The sequence below is a fragment of the Dasypus novemcinctus genome, chromosome 9 (assembly GCF_030445035.2).
Source record: "Dasypus novemcinctus isolate mDasNov1 chromosome 9, mDasNov1.1.hap2, whole genome shotgun sequence".
Classification (NCBI taxonomy): Eukaryota; Metazoa; Chordata; class Mammalia; order Cingulata; family Dasypodidae; genus Dasypus; species Dasypus novemcinctus.
Window position 1 is genome coordinate 75,074,019 of NC_080681.1, and position 24,027 is coordinate 75,098,045.

The 24,027-nt window shown below is 37.2% G+C and overlaps 1 protein-coding gene across 3 annotated transcripts in view; it reads left to right on the top strand.

Moving 5' to 3' along the window:
* Positions 1-24,027, top strand: part of FYB2 (FYN binding protein 2) — a 172,756-nt gene that overhangs the window by 91,662 nt on the left and 57,067 nt on the right. For all 3 annotated transcript variants that reach the window (XM_012527894.3, XM_058303512.1, XM_023590845.2), the window contains exons 5-6: positions 11,245-11,345; positions 21,935-21,969. In XM_012527894.3, the coding sequence (XP_012383348.3) occupies positions 11,245-11,345; positions 21,935-21,969 (136 nt within the window). The remainder of the gene's footprint in view (positions 1-11,244; positions 11,346-21,934; positions 21,970-24,027) is intronic.

The following is a 24,027-nucleotide window of genomic DNA, read 5'->3' on the forward strand; positions in this document are numbered from 1 at the left end:
AATCCTGGGACTGCCTCTCTGTAAAGACAATTGATCTGAAAGATGACTCTTTTTATTACATTCAATTCAAAATCATTCTTTATGATCATCTGAAGTTAAGATATTTATTCATTTCTGACAAAAGTAGTGCAAGAAATTGATTAGACATCATCTTTCAATTTTTCCACAAATTGTTTCTTATTAATACAGTTAATTAACCATAGACCTGATGAAATTGTTAGGCCATTGGAGCATGAGATACATGGCAGTCTATAATTTAAGAAAGTTGCTCTTGATTATTTCACACAGGGGGAGGGGAGCAGTTACTAATGTTTTAGAGATCATAATTTTTCCTTTTCAGCAAAGTGAACTATTCAGAAATCTTTAAAAATAGTACAGAGAATATGCAAAAAAACCTGAAAATATCCAAAATTATCAAGCAAAGAAAGGAAAATAATTAGGTGGAAAGTGCTTATGATATAATAGAGAATACAAGGGGGGAAGAGAAAGAATCCAATTTTCATAGCCCATGATAACAGCCCTGTAAATACACATATAAAATGAAAAAATCAGGGAGAGAGAATACTTGTGTTGAAGTAGTAAGATTATGGACTTTTTTTTTTTAAGATTTATTTATTATTTCCCCCCTTCCCCTTCCTCTCCCCTCCCCCTCCCCCTTCCCTTCCCCTCCTCCTCCCCTCCCCCCTTCCCTGCTGTTTGCTGTCTGTGTCCATTTGCTGTGCCATCTTCTATATCTATTTCTCTTTTTGTCCTCTCTTCACATCTTTCTCCTCTAGGATTCACTGGGATTTGATCCTGGGGACCTCTGATGTGGAGAGAGGTTCCCTGTCAGCTATGCCACCTCAGTTCTTGGTTTCTGCTGCACTTCACCTTGACTCTCCCTTTCATCTCTCTTTGTTGCATCATCGTCTTGCTGCGTGACTCACTGGCATGGGCACTGGCTCACCATGCAAACCTCATGTGGGCACTCGGCTCACCACGCAGGCACTGGCTCACCGTGCAGGCATACTTCCTCTTCTCTTTTTCACCAGGAGGCCCCAGGGATCAAACCCAGGTCCTCCCATATGGTAGGCGGAAGCCCTATCACTTGAGCCACATCTGCTTCCCTAGACTTTTTTTTTTCAATCCTCTCTATTCTCCGCATTTGATGTGATGTAGTCATTATTTTTCCATTTGTTATGGAAATATTTGAAGTCGTCTTTGTTTCAGGCCCCAGTCCCATTTTCCTTTTTCTCTTCCCAGAGGCAACTATTACCATGAATTTAGGAGTGTGTCCATTTAGTTCATTTCTTGTAATTTACAAACTCATACACACATTTAAGATACAGGATTTACTTTTTTTATGTAAATGACATCTTTATCCTTCTGCAACTTGATTTGTTTTCAGAACTGTGTTTTGATTTTGATTTTCTTTCCATATTTATGCATATGTTTAGTTTATTCATTATAATTTTTGTATTGTATTTCACCACATGAACATATAATAGTTTGTTCATGTATTCCCTTACTGAGGGATATTTAGATTGTTCTAAATTTTTGCCTTTTCAATGATGCAGTAACCATCCTCATATGTTTTTAGGTGAATATAAGCAAGTGTCTCAGATATTTACTTAAAAATAGAACTGCTAAGTAATAATAACTTTAGTTTTACTTGAATTGAAAGAATTTCCTCCAAATTGATTACACTAATTCATACTCTCAAACTAGTATAGAGAGTTCCTGTTTTTCCATATTCTTGCCAATATGAGATATTATTTTCAAACTTTGGGATTCTTGCCAAACTAATGGATGAGAATAAAATTTTCATTGTTTTGATTTCCATTTTCCTGTTTACAGTGAAGTTGTGAATTTGTTTTCATAAGCTATTTAATTTTATTCTTTTTGTGATTCTGTCATATCTTTCTGTCCAATTTTCTGTGGGGTTGTCTTTTTTCTATTGACTAAAAAGAGTTCATGATAAGGTTTAGATGTTAACTCTGTTACATTTCACCATTAAATATAATATTTGTTTGAGGTTAATCTAGTTAAGAAAGTTTATCCAAATGGAATACTTTTTCTTTTTCACATCTGTTTAAATCTGTTTTTTTTTTCTGTTTTCTTCTTTCAATGTGATGAAATGCAATGATAGATTTCTGATGTTGAGCCAGTCTTGCGGTCTTGGAATACATTTTAGTTGTTAAATTATATTTAATACTGATTAATTCATTTTGCTAGTATTTTATTTAGTGAATTTGGACTAAAATCTCTTCATTTGAATAGATTTTTGGGATTTTATATAGATTCATGTCATTTACAAACTGTTTTACTTCTTTCTTTCCAATTTGGATACCTTTTATTTCTTTCCTTGCCTAATTGTTCTTGTATTCCAGTATAAGGTTGAATATCAATAATGACTGTAAGCATCCTTGTCTTGTTCCAGTCTTAGAGGGAAAGCTTTCAGTCTCTCACTACCTGAGTATGATATTAGCTGTGGGTTTTTCATACATGCCCTTTCTCATGTTGAGGAAGATTCCTTCTATTCCTATTTTCTAAGAGTTTTTATCAAAAAACGGTGTTGAATTTAGTCGCATGCCTTTTCTATATCATTTGAGATGATCGTGTGTTTTTGCCCTTCATTTTGTTGAGTTTATGTATTACATTAATTGAATTTTTGGTTTGAACCACCTTGCATACTTGGGATAAAACCTACTTGATCATGGTGTACAATTTTTTAAATGAACTGTTGGATTCAATTTGCAAGTATTTTGTTGAGGAATTTTTATGTCTTTATATCCTAGAGAAATTAGTCTAATTTTCTTGTAGTATCTATCTGGTCTTGGTATTAGGATGATGTTGGCTTCATAGAATGAGTTATGTAATGTTCCCTCCACTTGAATTTTTGGAAGAGTTTGAACAGGTTTTGCATTAATTCTTTTTGGAATGATGGGTAGAATTCACCTGATCCTCAGCTTTTTTTTTTTTTTTGGCTAGGAAGTTTTTGATGACTGATTCAATCTCTTTCCTTGAGTTGGTCTATTAAGGTCTTATATTTCTTCTAGAGTCAGTGTAGGTTGTTCGTGTATTTCTAGGAAGTTGTCCATTCATCTAAGTTTTCTAATATGTTGGCATACAGTTGTTCATGGTATCTTCTTTTTTTTTTAATAAGATTTATTTATTTATTTCTCTCCCCTTCCCCCCCCCCACTCCAGCTGTCTGTTCTCTGTGTCTGTTTGCTGCGTCTCCTTTGTCCACTTCTGTTGTTGTCAGTGGCATGGGAATCTGTGTTTCTTTTTGTTGTGTCATCTTGTTGTGTCAGCTCTCCGTGTGTGTGGCACCATTCCTGGGCAGGCTGCACTTTCTTTCACACTGGGCGGCTCTCCTTACGGGGCGCACTCCTTGAGCGTGGGGCTCCCCTACACGGGAGACACCCCTGCGTGGCATGGCACTCCTTGCATGCATCAGTAGTGCACATGGGCCAGCTCCACACAGGTCAAGGAGGCCCCAGGTTTGAACAGCAGACCTCCATATGGTAGATGGATGCCCTAACTACTGGGCCAAGTCCGCCACCCATAGTATCTTCTTATGATCCTTTTTATTTCTTTTAGGGTGGTAGTACTGTCACCTCTCTCATTTCTGGTTTTATTTATTTGCATCTTCTCTCTTTTTCTCTTTGTCAGTCTAGCTAAAAATTGGTCAATTTTATTGATCTTATGAACCAACTTTTGGTTAATTCTCTGAATTTTTTATTCTCAATTTCCTTTATTTCTGCTCTAATCTTTGTTATTTCTTTCTTTCTGCTTCCTTTGGGATTAGGGTATTGTTCTTTTTCTAGTTTTTCCACATGTGCAGTTAGGTCTTTTATTTTACCTCTTTCCTCTTTTTTTTAATGTAGGCATTCAAGGATAAATTTACTTTTCAGCACTACCTTCACTGTATCCCGTAGGTTTTGATATCTTGTATTCTCATTTTTGTCTCAATAAATTTAATAAATTCTCTTGCAATTTCTTCTTTGATCCTCTGGTTGTTTAAGAGTATGTTATTTAACTTCCATGTATTTGTGATTTTTCCAGTTCTCCACTTGTTATTGATTTCTAGCTTTGTTCCATTATGATCAGAAAAAGTGTTTTGTATACTTTATGATTTCAGGTGTTTTAAATTTATTGAGACTTGTTTTGTGACCCAATATGTGGTCTATCCTAGAGAATGATCCATGATCAGTTGATAAGAATGATCCATGAGCACTTCAGAGGAATATATATTGGGGTGCAATATTCCATATATGTCTGTTAAGTCTAGTTCATTTATCATATTATTCGATTTCTCTGTTTCCTTATTGAACCGCTATCTAGATGTTCTATCTATTGAATGGAGTGGTGTTTTGAAACCTCAAACTATTATTATAGAGGTGTCTATTTCTCCCTTTAGTTTTGCCAGTGTTTGCCTCATGTATTTTGGGGCACCCTTCTTCAGTGCATAAATATGTATGCTTGTTATTTCTTCTTGGTGGATTTCCCCTTTTATTAATATATAGTGTTCTTCTTTTTCTCTTTAAACAGTCTTGCACTTAAAGTCTTTTTCATCCGATATTAGTATAGCTATCTTTGCTCTTTTTTTGGTTACTGTTTTCATGGAATATCTTTTTCCAACCTTTCACTTTCAACCTTTTTGTTTCTTTAAGTCTAAGTGAGTCTCTTGTAGACAGAATATAATTATATCATACTTCTTTTTATCCATTCTGCCAGTCTTTGCCTTTGTATTGGAGGCATTTAATCCATTAACATCCAATGCTATTACTATAAAGACAGTACTTAATTTAACCATTTTATTCTTTGGTTTTTATATGTCATATCTTTTTTTATTTTTTTGTCTAACTTTTTACCTTTTTAGTTACCCTTACTAATAATCTTTACTTCTATACTCTCCTCCAAGTCTCTCTTTCCTGTCTTTTCCTTTTAACCTGCAGAACTCCCTTTAGTATTTCTTGTATGGCAGGTCTCTTGTTGATGAACTCTCTCAGTTTCTGTTTATCTGTGAAGTTTTAAACATTCCCTCATTGTTTAAGGACAGTTTTTCAGGATAAAGAATTCTTGGTTGGCAGTTTTTCTATTTCATTACCTCACAAATACCATACCACTGTCTTCCTGCCTCCATGGTTTCTGCTGAGAAGTTGGCATTTAGTCTTATTGCAGTTCCCTTGTATGTGACAAATAATTTTTTTCTTGCTACTTTCAGGAATCTCTCTTTATCTTTGGTATTTGGCATTCTAATTAGTATGTTTCTTTCTTAGAGAAGTTCTATTAGAATTTACTCTGTTTGGAGTACTTGCCCTGCTTGAACATATATATTTGTCTTTCATTTGAGTAGGGAAATTTTGGGCCATTATTTTCTCAAATAGTCTTACTGCTCCTTTTCCTTTCTCTTTCCTTTCTGGAACATCCATGATGCGTATGTTTGTATACTTTGTTCTGTCATTCAAATCCCTGAGACCCTACTCAATTTTTTCCACTATTTTCTCAATCTCTTCTTCTGTTGTAAGATTTTTATTTTCCTGTCTTCTAATTCACCTATTCTTTCTTCCGCTTATTCAAATCTACAATTGTATATCTCTAGTGTATTTTTAATCTCATCTATTTTGCCATTCATTCCAATAATTTCTGTTGTTTCTTTTTATACTTTCAAATTATTTTTATACTCACCCTAAAAGATAATATCCTTTATCTCTTTAGTCATATTTTCCAACATCTCCTTGAATTGATTTAGGAAAGTGGTTTGAACATCATTGACTATTTGTTTCAAATACTCTGTCTCCACTGAAGTTTTAAAATTTGTTCCTTTGACAGGACCATATATTCCTGTTTCTTAGTATGGCTTGTAATTTTTCACTGGTATCTAGTCATTTGCTTGTGTGATGAGTTTATTTTGAAGGTCAGTTTCTCTTTCTTGCCTAGGTTTTATTGCTGAATGACTTTGTGTCAAGACTTCTCTTTGATATTCAGTTCAGCTTATTCTAGACCTTTGGAGTTGCCCATGTATAACTGATCAATTTTTTCCAGCTCTTCTTCATCTGACTCTTGCCCTGAATATGCAGAAAAATTTTTAAGATTACACTATTTGTGCAATTGTTTCATGGCCAGGAAAAAACTACCTTTCCTTTATTCCTTCTCCAGGAGTCTTGATGTGTTCTGCTGTTTTTGTTTTGCCTCTATACTTTTTGCACTACTTTCATTGCCTATAACTGCTATTGCCTGGAGGGCAAATCCTGGGAGGAGGGTCACTCCATAGAGGACCCTTCCCAAGTTAGTATTTCCCAGCCAAAGCAGGACCAGGGTCCCATTGAGAGGGCACAGGCCAACTCCAAAGAGCCCTGGGGAGAGGGATCAGAAAAGACATTAGAAGCCTTTTGACTACTCCCTGAGGCTGTGCTTTCCTGCCTTCCCAGTAGATGGTACTCTTCAAACTGTTCCCACAGCCCTAAGAATGTACTGTATCTTAAACCTCCAACATCTCTGCCCCTGACAGGGATGTGGTTGAAACAATGGCCATGGCCATCCCTGTCCAGGGTGGGCTGAAACAGCAGCTTAGAGCTGGGACCCAGTGATCTGAATTTGCCAATCATAAGACACGATCAGTTCTCAACCATGCCTCCCCCACCCCATTCTTGGGGAAGAGGACTTCCATGTCTCTCTCCATCTACAGCAGGTAGGGACCAGATCCTGAGATAATCCACCTGGAGAGTGAGCAATAGGTGCCAGCAGCTGGGTGGAGCATCCACAGTTTCTCAGCCTCCTCCTTCTGTTCTTTCCTGGATGCTATATAGTGCTCCCCTGGTCTCAGGATCCCCAGAACAGTTGTTTCAGACTGTTCTTGCCTATCCACTAGCATTTTGAAGGAGTAAGTCCTGGAGCTCCCTACTCTGCCATCTTCCCAGAAATTCCTCTCCATATATTTTTTAATGTTGGGTCATTTTATGGTTTTGCATCAAAATTATACTATACTCATAAAATAAATAGGAATGATTTTCCTTTTTTGGTTCTCTGCAACTATTAAAACTTGCCTGTAAAATTATTTGTTGGGGGCAAGAGGAGAGGTGGGTTGGAGGTGGGGAAAGTGGGTATGCATTCTGCTGCATCACACTCTTTATTTTTTATTTTTAGATTTATTTTTATTTATTTCTCCCTACACCCTTGTGGTTTGCATTTGCTGTGTCTGGTCATCTTCCTTGCTTCTTTAGGAGGCACCAGGAACTGAACCCAAAGTGGGAGGGAAGCACCTAATTCCTTGTACCACCTCTGTTCCCTGCTTTGTTACATCTCTCATTATGTTTTTCTTCTTGTGTCTCTTGCTGTATCAGCTTGCCATGCTTGCCTGTCATGCCAGCTCACTGTCTTCTTTAGTAGACACTAGAAACCAAAACAGGGGCCTCCCATGTAGTAGGTGGGAGCCCAATCCCCTCCTCATGTCAATCTCTTTAATCAGCTATATGTTTTTATGTCTCTTCCTTAGTCATGGTGGGGATTTTGTATTTCTCTATAAAACTGTCCTTTTCTCTAAATTATCAAATTTGTTGAAAGAAAACTTATCATAACATTTTCTTAGATTTCTAAAAACTTAAGTCGATTTCTAGTTTTGTCCCTTCTTACTCTAATTTATGTGTGTGTGCACAAGTGCATGTGTTCATGTACACACATGTGCACCTTTTCTCATTTTCTTAATCAGTCTTTCTAAAGTATGGCCTAATATTAACATACCTATCTTAGCTTCGTTGTTGTTGTTATTTGGGTTATTTGTCATTTCTATCCATTTATCTGGGAGCTTTGGTTTGTTTGCTGCTTACCGGTAGCATATAGCTGAATTTTTAAAAATATCCAATCAGTTACTCACTATTTTATTGGAAGAGTTTAACCTATTCATATTTATTGTGATTCTTGGTCTATTTGGGCTTTTTACCATTATATTTTACATTTTAAATATACCATACAGTTTCTTTACTTCCTTTTTTTTCTTTTCTGCCTTTTTTTAAAAAACACTCAAGCCCTCTCCTTTCATATTCCCCTTCTGGTTTAGGAGTTAAATATCTTACTTCTATTCTTTTTAGTGGTTAGAGTTAAATTTTTGATATCACAATCTAATGTTAATCAAAACTCTCTCCTACTCCTAAATAATGCAAAGACCTGAGAATGCCATAACTCCCATAGCCCTCTCCACTCCTGTATCTCCCATCTGGTTTAATCTTTTAGTTCCATCTTATACTTACATTTTTCAAAGTATGTTGTTTTTTATAGTCAGTATTTATTTATTCTTACTAACAGCTTTGCCAATTTATTTGCTCAAAATTGTTTCTTTCCCTACTTCGTTACTAGTTCCATTTCTTTTTTTTTTCTGCTAGATCTGTGACTAGTAAATTCATGGTTTCATTTTGTTTTTTAAATTTTTATTGTGGTAACATATATATGTAATATATACAACATAAAATTTCCCATTTTAGCTGCTTTCAATTGTACAATTCAGTAGTATCAACTACATTCATAATGTACTACCATCACTACCATCGTTACCAAAACTTTTCTATCACCCCTAACAGAAACTCAGTACCAACTAAACATTAACTCCAAAATCCTTCACATTCCTTGCCTCTGGTAATCTGTAATCTACAGTTCATCTCTGTAAGTTTGCACTTTCTAGTTATTTCATATAAGTGAAATTATACAATATTTATCCTTTTGTATTTACCTTATTTCACTTAACATAATAACTTCAAAGTTCATCTATGTTGTAGCATGTATCAGAACTCCATCTCTTTTTATGGCTGAGTAATATTCCATTCTATGCATATACAACATTTTGTTTTTCCATTCATCTCTTGATGGGTTCTTAGGTTGCTTCCACATTTTAGATATTGAAAATAATGCTTCTATGAACATTAGGGTACAGATAACTGTTTGAGTCTCTGATTCCAATTCTTTTAGCTATATACCCACAAGTGAGATTGCCAAGTCATGGGTAATTTTATACCTGACTATCTGAGGAACCACTGAACTGTTTTCCACAGTTTTCCACTGAACCATTTTATTTACATTCCCATCAACAATGTTTAGGGTTCCTACTTCTCTACATCCTCATTAACATTTGTTATTTTCTACTTTTTATATATAGTCATTCTAGTTGGTGTAGACTGTATCTCATTGTGGTTTTGATTTGCATTTCCCTAATGGTGAATGATGTTGAGCATTTTTTCATGTGCTTATTGTCCATTTGCATAGTATCTTCTTTGGAGAAATGTCAAATCCTTGGCCCATTTTCAAATTAGATTGTTTGTGTTTTGTCGTTGAGTTGTAGGGATTATTTACATATTCTGAATATTAAACCCTTATTAGATATATGGTTTCCAACTATTTTGTGCCATTTTCCAACTATTTTGTGTCTTTTTACCTACTTGATAGTGTCCTTAGATGCACAAAAGTTTTAAGCTTCAATGAAATCGTATTTAAATATTTTTTGCTTTTTGTTGTTTGGCTTTTGGTGTAAATTCTAAGAATTCATTGTCTATATAAGATCCTGAAGATATTCCCCTTTGTTTTCTTCTAAGAGTTTTATAGTTTTAATCTCTGATAATTAGGTCATTAATTCTTTTGAGTTCATTTTTGTGTATGGTGTGAGGCAATGGTACACTTTCATTCTTTTGCATGTGGATATCTAGTTTTCCCAGCAAAATTTAAGAGGCTATTTTTTCCTCATTGAGTAGACTAGGCATCCTTCTCAAAAAATGTATTTATTTTATTGTATTTTGAAAATGGCCTTTTCTCTCTCTCAACTTTAAGTAGTAATTTAACTGGAATAGAATTTTATATTCATAGATACCATTGTTGCTATCTTATTGCTACTCCTTAGTTGAAAATCTGTCTTTTCTCTCATGCAGCTTTTAATTTTTTTTCCTTTAACTTATGCTAATTCATTACAAATTGCTTAAGTGTGTATTTATCATTAATTTTCACTATTGCAGCCGCATCTATGGAATGATTCATGTCTGTTTTCAATTTTAAAATGTCTAATCTATTACCATCTGAATATTGACTCTTTTTCATCATTCTCTTTTTTCTTTCCTTTTAGAATACCTAATATATGTATGTTAGACCTTGTCAGTTGATCTTCCACCGCTCTTAAATTTTCTTTGAGTATTTTCCATCTTTTAATCTCTCAGTGCTATGCTGTGGGTGATTTCCCCAGACCTAACTAATTCACCAATTCTCTCTTCTGCTGTGTCTAGTCTGCTTTTCATCCTCTACATAATGATCTTTATTTAGGAACTATATTTATGATTTCTGCAACTCCTTTCTTTTGTCCCAAGATCTGTATGTTCTTTTCTTCTATGCTGTCTGGTTTTTGTCTAACAGCTTTCATTTTCCTCATTATTTCTTCAAACACTTAAAACATACTTATTTTAAGTCTTTTTCACATTATTCTATTATTTTATTCTCTCATTAGATGTCTACTGACTATGGTAGCTTATCTCCTCAAGTTGTTTTCAGATTTTGACTGTAAGATTTTTTTTGAGTGTTTTCTTTGAAAACCCTAAGTGCCATGGGTTTTCCAAAGGTCTTTACAAAATGGTTTCAGAATTGCCTTTAGGAGGGTGGTTGTTGGGTTTCAACCACCAATTTTGACTTTGTCTTTGAAATTCACAGAGAGTGTGTGTTATACCCCATATTCTACTTTGGTTGCGCAAGGGTGATTCTTTTATTTTCCTGTGCCTTTGGGCAGATAGCAAATTTCCTTGTTCCTGCCCTAAGTGAAAAGATTTTTTAGAACTTGTTTCACAGATGGGATATCATTTTTGTGGCTTTGAACTTATTGCTGACAGCTCAGTTCCACCTGTGGTTGAGACTTACCTTCTGACTCAGACATTAAATACCTAGCCCCTGGTAATTAAGATCTTTCTTTACCTGATTTCAGTTTCCCTTTTGAGTCCCTTGGCTGCAATTCTCACAACTTTGATTGTAAGTTTCCTCTCTATTTTGGGCACCTGGGATTTCATTTTATTAATTTCTAGGTGAGCTATGTATTCTTTGTAAAGTTCTTTGTATTGTTATATTTATCCAAAATTCCTATGTGTTTAGCATAAGGAGCATACCTTCTATATCTGCTTAGGACACTGAACTGACCAGACATAATTACATTACTTCCCTAACGATGAAAAATTTTTTAAAAAGTTTTCAACTGTTTTAAAGAAATGTTTTTAAGTAATCTTTTTTTCTCCATGTTTCTCAGCACTGAATTTGAAGAACCACATAATTATGAGGCAACAATTTCATATCTGAGACACTCTGGCAACTCCATTAACCTGTGCACTACAAAAGAAATTGCGGATTGTAAGTCTGCTAAGTCAATTAATATTGTAACCTTGGGTGGAATGAAAATGTGTCAAAAATGGTATTTTTCCTCTAACTAACGGTGCATTTAAAATTGCATAGCCATGCTGCTCTACCATCTCTCTCTCCCTCCTTTCCTTCCTCTTTCCCCATCTCTATCTCCACCCCCCCCAACCCTTCTCTCTTCATTGTCTTTTCTCTTAAAAAAATAAATCCAGTTGGACAACAGTGTTCTTTCAATGACTCCTATTGTTGTCTCTTTCCTACTACTTATTTTCTCTCCCTCATCAATCTACTTAATTGTTTTGCCTTTTGTAGATATGTGGAAAGGAAAATCAAAATATGGTGATTCATTTTCCTCCCTTTTCCACCCATAAGAAACTTCATCTTTCTTTTTTGTGGTGTCTCCTGAAGTGCCCCAGTTACTCAGTGTTTGGAGGAGATGACAGACCATAGGCTCCTGGGTACAGTCTGAGAAAAAAGCAGAGGATTTATTTAATGGATCTGAACACTGGTTCAGAGCTAAGTCTCCCTGCCTCTGGTATTGCTGACAAAGTTCCAGAGCTTTTTGTTTTTTTTTAAAAAAAAAAAGGAGGAGAGAGAGAGAGGGACCCTCTCTAGTGAGAAGGTGAAAAAGCAGAGACTCATAGCATTTCTGTAAGTTTCCATGTCTTTGTCCTGCCTATAAATTCAGCAATCCTCTATAAAAAGCATAAATATTAGTACTGAAATAAACACTAGTATTTATTGAGTCTGTACTACATGCCACAGTTCCATATTAGGTCCTCTGCATATACCCCTGCTGATATAGTGACTTTATTAGTCCATTGTTAGAGACAGAAAATTAAAGATCAGAGATATTGAGTTGCACAAGGTCACACAAGTAATATGTGGTGGAACTCTAATATGAAATTGGCTCAGCCTGTTTCTAAAATCCATGCTTTTTCCACTATTTCATCCTTCCTCTCACTCTGGGATTTTTGCTCCCTAGAAGGAGGGTTAGAGAACAATTATCTGGTATAGTCTCTTTGTTGTACAGACAAGAAGTCTGAGGCTCTAGTAGAGGAGTCATTTGGCTGGTAATACGTGCATAGGAAATTCTTGTGTAAGACTCATTGAAGTTTCCCTCCCTTCCCCCAGGAAATAAGGGATTGGTTAACTGCTGGGAAACTCTCTGTCTCCTAGAATGGGCAAAGTCTGAATTCCCCATATAGCTTGTAAAATACTAGCCATAAGAAAAGCAATGCCCACCCCCTATGATCCCCAAAAGGCAGTATTGCCCCATATATAGGGTATCTGGGGCCCTGCTTTAGTTTCTTAAAATCTAATGTGCTTGAGGTTCATCTAGGGATCTTGTTAAAATTTAGATTCTGGCTCAGTAGCTCTGGGTTGGATATTTCCAACAAGTTCCCAGGTGGTGCTGCTGGTCCATAGACCACACTTTGAATAGGAAAGCTGTGTGGACTCCAAGTAACAAATGCTCAAAGTGGGCCTGCTGGGGATATCATTTGAGGCACCCAAAGCAGAAACCTCTATATTCCTCTTTCCTCTTTGGATTTTTCCCTGAGATAGTCTTTGTGTACTGGGGAGGCAAGTATTTAAGGCTAAAAAGAGAAAAGGCTTGGAAAATAAGCCACTGATTCATTACTATTTAATAGAGCATAGGATAATAGAAAAGGAATGAGTTGGGAGAAGGGCAAGGGTGGCTAGGGCCTCCCTGCCAGAGAACACATCCTTGTGGGAGTCAGGTATCAACCTGCTAGAGCTGAAGAAGCTGGGGAACTAGTTTGGGATCAAAAAGATTCTGTTATGTATCACCATCTTCCCCTTTGTACTCCTCTCTAAAGGAAAAATAAAGGAAGGAAGTGGGCTATCTCACCCCTACTTGTACCTGTTCATTTGACTCTCTTCCCAGGGTCTCTCATCCTTTTTACACCATTTACTGATAGATTTATTTCCGAACCTCAGTTTCTTCATCTATAAAACAAGTGTAATAACTTGTTTGTGGAATTGTTCTGTGTTTAATAAAATAAATAATTTAAAATCAAATGGAATTCCACATTGGGAAGATATACTTTGGCCTACTTCTCCTGTTCAGTAGAACTAAAAACCATGTCCTTTATATACAATGTTATCATAAGTAGACTGAAAGATAGAAGGTGGAAGGCTGATTAGAGGTGTGAAATCCAAGGAATGACATGGTGATAAGCTCCCTGGGTTTTTGTTTTATATATCTTGGGCCTGGTGATGAGGAAGCTAGCAATCCAGTAACACCAATGGGTACAGACCAAAAAGTCCTAGTAAAAGCCTGCTCTTTCCAGCCACAGAATCAGGAAAGAGACAATCCAGCAAGACAGAAAACTTTTAGACAATCACCACTCTACTTCAGCCAAATACCACAGAAAAAAACTGTAGTCCCAACCTCACTAATAGTAGAAAAAGTTGAATAAGGAACCTAGACTTCTCCCCTTATCAGTGTACCCCAATCCCTCTGCTGGAGTGGTGTCAGAGAAGGCTGAGTACGGAACTGGGACTTTCATCCCCAACAAGCAGTGACAAGGTCTTGTCCTCAGTTTAAGTGAAGGCCAAGTGGGGACCTTGGACTTCCATTCCCTCACACCCAGAATGGTTGTGGTGCCCCTTCCCCACCCTGATGGGGTGATGTCAGAAGAGACTTTGTGGAATGTCAAGACTTTCACAGATGCCCAGTGGTAACAAGGGTAACACCCCATCCTTGTAGTGTCAGTGGAGGCCATGTGGGGAGCCAGATCTCTCTCTGCCCAGCTGTAATGAGGGACCTCTCCCTACCATGAAGTCAGTAGAGGCCATGTGGGGAGTCTGGACTTGTACCCCAACCTGTCAGGAAAAGGAGGTCCTCCCCCTTTCCCTGCATCTGTGATCTCAGAAAGATACCTAAAACAGAAAGTTTAAACAATATCCAAAGTCTCATAATACTCAAAAATGTCCAGGTTTTAATAGAAAATCACTTATACCAACCAGGAAAATCTCAATGTGAATAAAAAAGGCAGTTAATAGATGCCAACACTGAGATGTTAGAATTTTCTGACAAAGATTTTAAAGCAGCAAGTTTAAAGTGCTTCTATAAGCAATTATAAACATGCTTGAAGCAAATGAAAAATAGAAATTTTAATCAAAGAAATTGAAAGTCTCTACAAAGAAATAGAAGATTTAAAGAAAAACCAATGGAAATACTAAACTGAAAAATAAAATAAGCAAAATAATTAGCTTAATTGACGAGTTCACCAGCAGAATGGTGGGGGCAGAAGAAAAAAATCAGTGAACCAAATGATAAATGATATAAATTACCCAGTCTGAACCACAGAGAGAAACAGACTGAAGAAAAGAACAGAGTTTCAGGAACCTGTGGGACTGTAGCAGAACTTCTAACATTCATGTCATCAGAGTCTTGGAAGGGAAGAAGAAAGAGAATGGGGTCACAAAGAGTATTTGAAAAGTATTTGAAGAAGTAATGATAGGGGAGCAGATGGAGCTCAAGCAGTTGAGCACCTGCTTCCCACATGGGAGGTCCTGGGTTTGGTTTCTGGTGCCTCCTAAAAAACAGGGACGAGGATGTGGCTCAAGCAGTTGGGTGCCAACCTCCCACATGGGAGGTCCCAGGATTGGTTCCTGGTGTCTCCTAAAAAAAGATGAGCAGACACAGTGAGCTGACACAATGAGCAGGGAATGGATGTGGCTCAAATGATTGGGTACCCACCTCCCACAAGGGAGGTCCCAGGTTCAGTTCCTGATGCTTCCTAAAGAAGATGAGTAGACACAATGAGCAGAGACAATGGGAGCCATCTGCTGGGGGACAAAAAATCAGACAGGCAAGGGAGCCATTTTGGGGGAGGGAGAAAAAAACAAGCAAACAAATGATAAACCAACTCAGGGGAGCCTGTGTGGCTCAGTGGTTGAGCGCTGGCTTCCCAGGTTCAATCCCTAGCCCTGGTACCTTAAAAAAAAAAAATTTAATGACTGAAAACATCTCAAATTTGGCATAACATATAAAACTATAGTACAGATTAAGAAACCCATACAGGACAAACACAAAGAAATCTGTACCAATACACATGATGAAAGTTTTGAAAATGAAATATACAGAAAAAAATCTTGAAAGCAGTGAGAGAAACAACACTTTACCTATAGGGAAAACAATTCAGAAGATGACAGATTTCTCATCAGGGACCTGAAGGCCAGGAGGAAGTGGTACATTTTCAAAGTCTTGAAAGAATTCTATAACCAGTGAAAATATGATTCAAGAGTGAATGGGAAATCAAGAAATTCTCAGATGAAGGAAAACTAAGAAAATTTGTCTCTAGCAGACTTACCCTAAAAGAATGGCTACACACGCAGTGCTGATGCATGCAAGGAGTGCCCTGCCACACAGGGGTGCCCCCCGTGTAGGGGAGCCCCACGTGCAAGGAGTGTGCCCCATAAGGAGAGCCACCCAGCACAAAAGAAAGTGCAGCCTGCCCAGGAATGGCGCCGCACACACGGAGAGCTGACACAGTAAGATGACACAACTAAAAAGAAACACAGATTCCTGGGCCACTGACAACAACAGAGGCAGACAAAAAAAAAAAAGAACATGTAGCAAATGGACTCAGAGAACAGATAACTGGGGCAGGGTGGGCAGGAAGGGAGAGAAATAAATAAATCTTTAAAAAATATATAAGAATGGCTAAAGGGAATTCTCAAAACAGAAAAAAAATGATTTAAAAAAGGTTGGAACATCAGTATAGAAGAAAGAAAAATGGAAAGAGTAAAAATACATGTAAATACAACATATTTTCCTTTTTCTCTTGAATTTTCTAAATTGTTTGATGGTTGAAGTAAAAATGATAACAATGATGTAGTTCTAAATGTATATAAAGGAAATATTTAAGATAGCTACATTATTATCGGGAAAGTTAAAAAGACATAAAGGGAGGTATATTAGCCAAAGGAGTGCTGATGCAAAATACCAGAAACTGGTTAGTTTTTATAAAGGCTATTTATTTGGGGTAGAAGCTTATAGACACAACACCCTAAAGAGTTCAACTCAAGATACCATAAGAGATATTTTCTGACCCAGAGTCTGTTGGCATGTGTTGATGCAAGATGGCGGGCCCTGTCTGCGAGGGTTCAGACTCTCTTGGCTGCCAAGAGGGTCCAGCCTGCCGTCTTCTTCATAAGGCTCTGTGGTCCCAGCTCCTTCCAGTCTCAGCTATAGGCTGGGATTCTCTAGTTTCTCTCCTGGGGCTCATTCTGCTCTGGGCTCAGCTGCAGCTGTAAGCTATTAGGATCATTTCTCTTCCCAGGGCCTCTGCTGTGTCTAGTGAGCCTTCTCTATTCCTCCTCCTTCTTCTCCTGTGTGTTTACTTTCCAGGGCTCCAGCTCAAAACTCAAAACTCCCTTTTTTGTGGTGCAGTTTCTCTGTGAGTCCCCACCATCAAGGGGCCGGGGACTCAACATCCTACTGATGTGGCCCAATCAAAGCCTCAATCATTATTTAATCAAGTAAAAGTGAAATCTCTGAATCCAATATAATCTAATATGCCCAGAGGAATGAACCAGTTTACAAACATAATCCAATATCTATTTTTGGAATTTATAAACAATATCAAACTGTTACAGGAGGTAAGGTTTACAAACTTATTTGAATTGATAAAATTTCCACACCAGTACACTGTGATAAATTATGTATAAATAATGTAATACCTAGAGAAAACACTGAAAAAGCTGTACAAAGATATACACTTAAAAACACCTTAAAGAATTCTAAAAAATGTTCAAGTAACTCGCAAGAAGACAGGAAATATAAAACAGAAATGAAAAACAAAAAATCAAAAACAAAAAAATAAAATGGCAAAGTTCTAATTAAATAATTAAATGTAAATGGTCTAAATATTAAAATACCAATTAAAAGAGTTTAGCAGAGTAGATTAAAACACATGACCCAACTTCAAGCTGTCTACAATAAACTCACTTCAAATACAATAATACAGGTATATTAAAAGTTTAAGGATAAAAAATGATATACATGCAAACAATCAAAAGAGAGCAGATGTGACTAATATCAAATAAAGTAGATTTCAAAGCAAGAAAATTACCAGAGACAAGAGGGACTTTACATAATATAAGAGGGTCAATCCACCAAGAAGACATAATAATCCTAAATGTGTGTGCACCAAACAGCAGAGCTGCAAAATATGTGACGTTAAAAATTGAGAGGAGAAATAGATAGACAATTATTGTTGGACTTCAACACTTCTCTCTCACAATTAATAGAACAACTAGACAAAAAAATCAGCAAGGATATAGAAAAACTCAGTAACATCATCAGTCAACAGGATCTAATCGACATTTGTCGAACACTCCAAAAAGAAGAGAACACACATTCTTTTCTAGCATCCATGGAACATATACCAAGAAATACAGTATTATGGGCTATGAAACAAACCTCAACAAATGTTAAGGAATTGAAATCATATGGAGTATGTTCCACAATGGAATAAAAGTAGAAATAAAGAACAAAAAGGTAACCAGAAAATCTTGAAAACTAAACAAAATACCTCTAAAAAAGTCCATGGACAAAGTCAAGTAAAAATAAAAAAATACATGGAATTGAATGAAAATGAAATTAACAACATACCAAATTTGTAGCCATAGCTTAGCTGTGCTTAAGGGGAATACATAGCACAAAATGCTTATATTAGAAAAAAAAGAGAGGGGGGGCCGGATGCAGTTAAGTGGTTGAACACCTGCCTCCCACATGGGACGTCCTGGGTTCTGTCCCCAGTGCCTCTTTAAAAATAAACAAAACAGGCAACAAGCAAACAAGTGGAAAAAACAATTTAGAGGAACTGATGTGGCTCAGTGGTTGAGTACTGCCTTCCACATATGAGGTCCTGGTTTAATTCCCAGCCCAGGTACCTAAAACATTTTTTTAAAAAAGGAAGCGTCTCAAATCAATAATTTGTTATTACCTCAAGAAGAGCAAAATAAAACCATAGCAAGCAGCAGGAAGGAAATGAATATATGAATATAAATAAGTGAAATTGAAAACAGAAAAACAGTAGAGGAAATAACTAAAACAAAATTCTGGTTCTCTGAAAAGATCAGTAAAATTGAAAAACTTCTAGCAATACTGACAAAAAAAAGAAAGAACGAAGGGGAAGCGGCTGTGTCTCCATCAGTTGGCCTCCCATCTACCATATGGGAGCCCTGGATTCTCATCCCAGGGCCTCTTTGTGATGGCAGGTTCACCTGCATGCCACAGAGCGCCACCCAGCCCACAAGCGCCACGGAGAGCTGACAAAGCAAGGTGATGCAACAACAACAAAAAAGAGAGACAAGCAAAACACAAAAGAACACCCAGAGAATGAACAGAGAGAGCAGACAGCAAGCAAACCGCAAGGGCGCAGGGGAAATTAAATAAATAAATACAGACGCAGAAGAACACACAGTGAATGGACACACAGAGCAGAAAGCACAGAAAAAGTCACAAGGGGGAGGGGGATAAAAGAAAAAAAGAATGAAGGCACAAATTACCAATATCAGGAATGAAAGGAGAATATCACCAAAAGTTTGCAGACATAAAAGGATAATGATTTGTGTGTAAACATCTCTACACACATAAATTTCACAACTTGGATGAAAATGAACAAGTCCACAAAGAACACAACTACCACAACTCACCCAAATAGATCATTTGAATAGCCCTATAACTATTAAGGAATTGAATTCATAATTCATAAATTGAACACTGCCAAAAAAGTAATCTCCAAGCCCAGATTGTTTCATTGAAGAATTATACCAATTTTTTTTTTTTTAAAGATTTATTTATTTATTTATTTATTTCTCTCCCCTTCCCTCCCACCCCCTGCCCCGGTTGTCTGTTCTCTGTGTCTATTTGCTGCGTCTTCTTCTTTGTCCACTTCTGTTGTTGTCAGCAGCATGGGCATCTGTGTTTCTTTTTTTGCTGCATCATCTTGTTGTGTCAGCTCTCCGTGTGGGCGGCGCCATTCTTAGGCAGGCTGCACTTTCTTTCACACTGGGTGGCTTTCCTTATGGGGTGCACTCCTTGTGCGTGGGGCTCCCCTACGTGGGGGACACCCCTGCGTGGCAGGGCACTCCTTGTGCGCATCAGCACTGCACATGGGCCAGCTCCACACGGGTCAAGAAGGCCCAGGGTTTGAACCACAGACCTCCCGTGTGGTAGACGGACACCCTAACCACTGGGCCATGTCCACCTCCCTGTACCAAACTTTTAAAGAAGAATTATCATTAATGCTATACTATCTCTTCGAGAAAAATGGGAGAAGAGGGACTTTTCCTAATTCATTTAATGAAGCTAATATTACTATTCTACTAAAACAAAGACAGTATAAAAAAACTACAAATCAATATCCCTCATGACTATAGATGTAAAAATCCTTAACACAGTATTAGAATATAGAATTCACCAAGATATAAAAAGAATTATACACCGTGACCAAGTATATTTTATTCCAGGGATGCAAAGCTGATTCAGTATTCAAAAATCAGTCAATGAAATTCACAGTATTGACAGACTAAAGAAGAATAACCATGCAATTATATCAATCTATATAGAAAAAGCATTTGACAAAATTCAACACCTATTCATGTTAAAATTCTCATAAAAAATAAGAATAGAGGGCAACTTCCTCAGCTTGATAAAGAGCATTTACTAACCTACAGGTAACATGATACCACTGAAAACCACTTACTAGCTAAGTGACCTTGCACAAGTTACTTTACTTCTCTGGGTGACTGTTTCCTCATCAGTCAAACTGGAATATCCATAGTGCTCACCATGATAATTAAATGAAATAAGATATTTAACCACTGAATGTAGTATTTGCTATTGTTGGCTGCTGTTTTTTATTGTTTCTCTTAATACTAGTAGTAGTCTTGCCTCTTCCTGTAATAGATGGGGACACAGAGCTTTCAAAGAGGCAAAGGCACTTTTCCAAACTTCCCCAAGGAGTTAGTACATGGACAAAGGGCTGAGGGCCTCCAAGATATCCAAGATAGGATACAAGCAGTTAGAGCTTTGGATACAAGCAGTTAGACCATCTTCTGATATTTATTCTTTTTCTCCCCATGTCCCTGACCCCCCATAAGTCTATTCAGTGGGGAGCAGGGGGCCTAGACTTGGCAGGTAGGACCTCTCTGCTCCTCTGTTTTCTTCTCTCTAAGATGGAATAATAATATTATCTACCTCCACCAGCTCGTTAGGAGAAGCAAATGTGATCATGATTTCTAAGTTCTTTAAAAACAGAGTGGTAAATAAATTGGTGGAGAGAAGAGGAGATTGTAGTTTTTAAAATGAGAAAACAAAATTGTACTCAGAATGGATATGGGGCAAACTGCATCATGTACAAATAGTGTTAAATGTATTAATAGCTAAAAAAAGTTTTAAAAATAAGTAATGACAGAACAAAATATACAAAACCCAGCAAAAATAAAGTATATAGTTACCCAGGTTTAAGTACATATTATTAATTAATTATCCACAGAGAATTGGAGCGCAGTGTGTCAAAAATTGCTTGCCAAGAGTCCCTAAAAAAAACTTAGGCCTTCACTGATTTTAGCAATGCATTGCATGTTTAGAGTAATAGAGGCTTAAAAATGCAACATGTTGTTTGGTCAGTTTTCTAAACTAAAACTTCATGACTCTAGCAGCAAAAGAAATTTTTAAAAAACAGAGTATGAGTCCTATTTACTATGCATAAATATTTATTAACATTGAGGGAAACTTCTGGAGGTAACTTTTAAACAAAGAACAGTAAACCAATCTTATTTTTAAAATGCATCACTTTTCAGTTCTCAGCTATGCATGTTACATTTATTATTAATACATTATCTCCTTTCATCTCTCTGTTAACTCTATTAATGAGTTTCACAGATGAGCAAGCTGAGGTTCAAAGAATGAAATAATTTGTCTGAAACCCCACAGGTAGGAAGGGGCAGAATGGGAAATTCTGACACTACTAGTGTTTGTTAATAATTAAGGTTGGCATCATGTCATTCAATAAAATTTGCAGAACTATCTGGAAAATCAAAAGGTATTCAAACCTTTGTTGATGGTCTACTTTTTCCAAGCTGTTATTTAAGGAAACAAAATATTAGTGAAGCAAGGATTTTTTTTTTTTAAAGCATGCTATGGAGTTCATTTTGTTGAAGTAGGATGTAGGCTTTTGTTAGCCTGTTTTTCCTTTTTCCCTTTCAAGTATGCCTTCTGACTGCTACCACTAAATTTTATGTTTTTTTCATAAGCATGGAGTATGAATCTACTTATCAAGACAAGAAACTGAAAAAAAATTGTTTCATATCTTTATATTGACTGTGAATTTCATCCTAGGAATTCCCAGAGAAATTAAAATCTGATCGATGACCCCAGAATTTCCCAAACCACATAGATAAAGTTTCACCTAGATCAATGTTATAAAGGCTGAGAAAACTGAACTCTGCAAATTTTGTAGTTGCTTTAATCATGAGTACTATAAGAAATGAGTGGATAAACAGCCTTGGAGTAATTTTTTTTTTTATGTTTATTTTAGCGACTTATGAAGTTGGAATTGAAGAACTCCAAAAGGTATTGTTTCTCTTCTCCTTTACCAACTTTATAGCTAAAAGTAAAACAAGTCTACAGAGTTAATTCTAAAATAGTTTCTTATATGAAGGAGGAAAGGTATTCCTTGCTTTGCGTTTCCCCCTCTTTCTGAGGCTTTTCCAGACTCCAGCTCTAAAATTCTGAACCCTTGAGCCCTGCAAGGTCAGAGACAGAGAATGTGTGATGGAAGGGGAGGAGATGGTCCTCGACTATTCCCAGCCCCTTATCTGTGACAGTCAGCACCAAATGCCCTTTAATAACTGTCTCTTTAGACAGAAGAGTTCTTTGGCACAACCTGAATATGTATATCCCGTGCTCTCAAGAAAACAAACCAGTGCTGTCAACACACATCTTCTGGGCTCTTCTTTGGTGCTGGGCTTTGTGCTTGGTATGATGTCAGAGGCAAGGGAGCAACTTGATTAAAGGCCCAAGCAGAGTCACTGCTGCCCTCAATCCCAACTCCTCGACTCCCTGGCTCCATTTCTTCAGCTATAAAATGGGTATGATAGACAAACCCACAAGTGGGGTCATCGTGAGAATGAAAATACGGTAAATGCAGGTGAAGAGTTTAGTAGTGAGGGAGTGGGTGTAGCTCAGTGGTTGAGCTCTGGCTTCACATGTACAAGGTCCTGGGTTCGATGCCCAGGCCCAGTACCTCCAAAAAAAAAAAAACCAAAAAAACAGTTTAGTAGTAAGCGCGTGCTGGAACAGAGCGTTTCATTTCTCTGAGCCTCAACTGTGCCCTCTGTAAAATGGTGTATCCTCCATGAGAGTAGAAAACATATGCTTTTGGTTTCTGAATCTGCACTAGTGGATGCTTAATACATGTGAGGCCAATACTTATTTCATTGAATTGCTGAGAGAACTAAGTCAGACAAATTACATAGGCTCCTGGCACCCTAATGTATTAACTGGGTCAGTCCAGGTTCTACTCCTCTCTCACAGGGTACATTAGTCTACAGCCTTCTCCTGTTTCAGTTTTTTAAGGTCACTTGTAAGGATCATTCATTTGGGATATGCTTTATAGGTATATATAAAGGCTATATAACAGAAATAGAAATATTCTATTAAAATGTTTCACTGACCTAGCAACATGAGCAAATAATAAAGTGTTCTACACAAATGAACTCTCCAAGTAACCGAATTTTACCCCATCCAAGTAAAAAACAAGAAAATATCTTAAATTTTAAAGCATTTAATCTTTATACATGTATTATTTCATCTCTGCTTTTCTAAGCGTGGCAGGTGGAATCTGATTTCACCCATTCTCGATGGCATGGCATGCTCTTGAACGTGGGAAACTGAGCAGGGCACAGTGCATGCTCACATGTTCTGCTCTTAGACCTTAAAGGTGTTCAGAGCTAGTTGCCTTCACACCAAACCACCACACATCCTGCCTCTGATTTCTGTCATTGTTTTCTATATCTTATCTGGCAAATACCATTTCTTGCTACTGTCAATATTCTTGTCTCTAGCAATGAGCCTTTCATGTGGTCAGGTATACGCCCAAGTCCCCGTTGTATGCCTTGGGCTCCCTGGTGAGCTGGTATTATGGCTTCCATTTTACAGATGACAACATCAAGGCTGAAGAGGCTAAATAACCTGTAAATAATGTAGCAGAGCTATAAAACTGGCTTCATCTGACTTCTCATTTTACCAGTATGGCCACCCAGTTCTCTAGAGCATGAAATGAGACAATGAGGCTCGGTAGGCCCCATGTAAAGTCCTGCAGGGCTCTCCTCAAAGGAAGGACTCCGAGCTATCATGCCTACATTTTGTGGCAACATTTTGTTGAAGGTTGAGATATTTTTGTTTTATATAGGGATCTTGGCTGGATTCCAGATAATTAATGTCATCAGATATGTGGCCATTGGATAAACGAGGGCCTATATTGTGGTTGCAGGTTAATTTATAATGTCCCCCAATCTAGATCATGTGAAAGCTGAATTTCAATTAGAGAGTGCTTAAGCAGTAAGGGGGACTTCCCAGCACTGCTTGCGTACTTGTGTACACCAGTTTTGCCCGCTGAAACATTGCTCA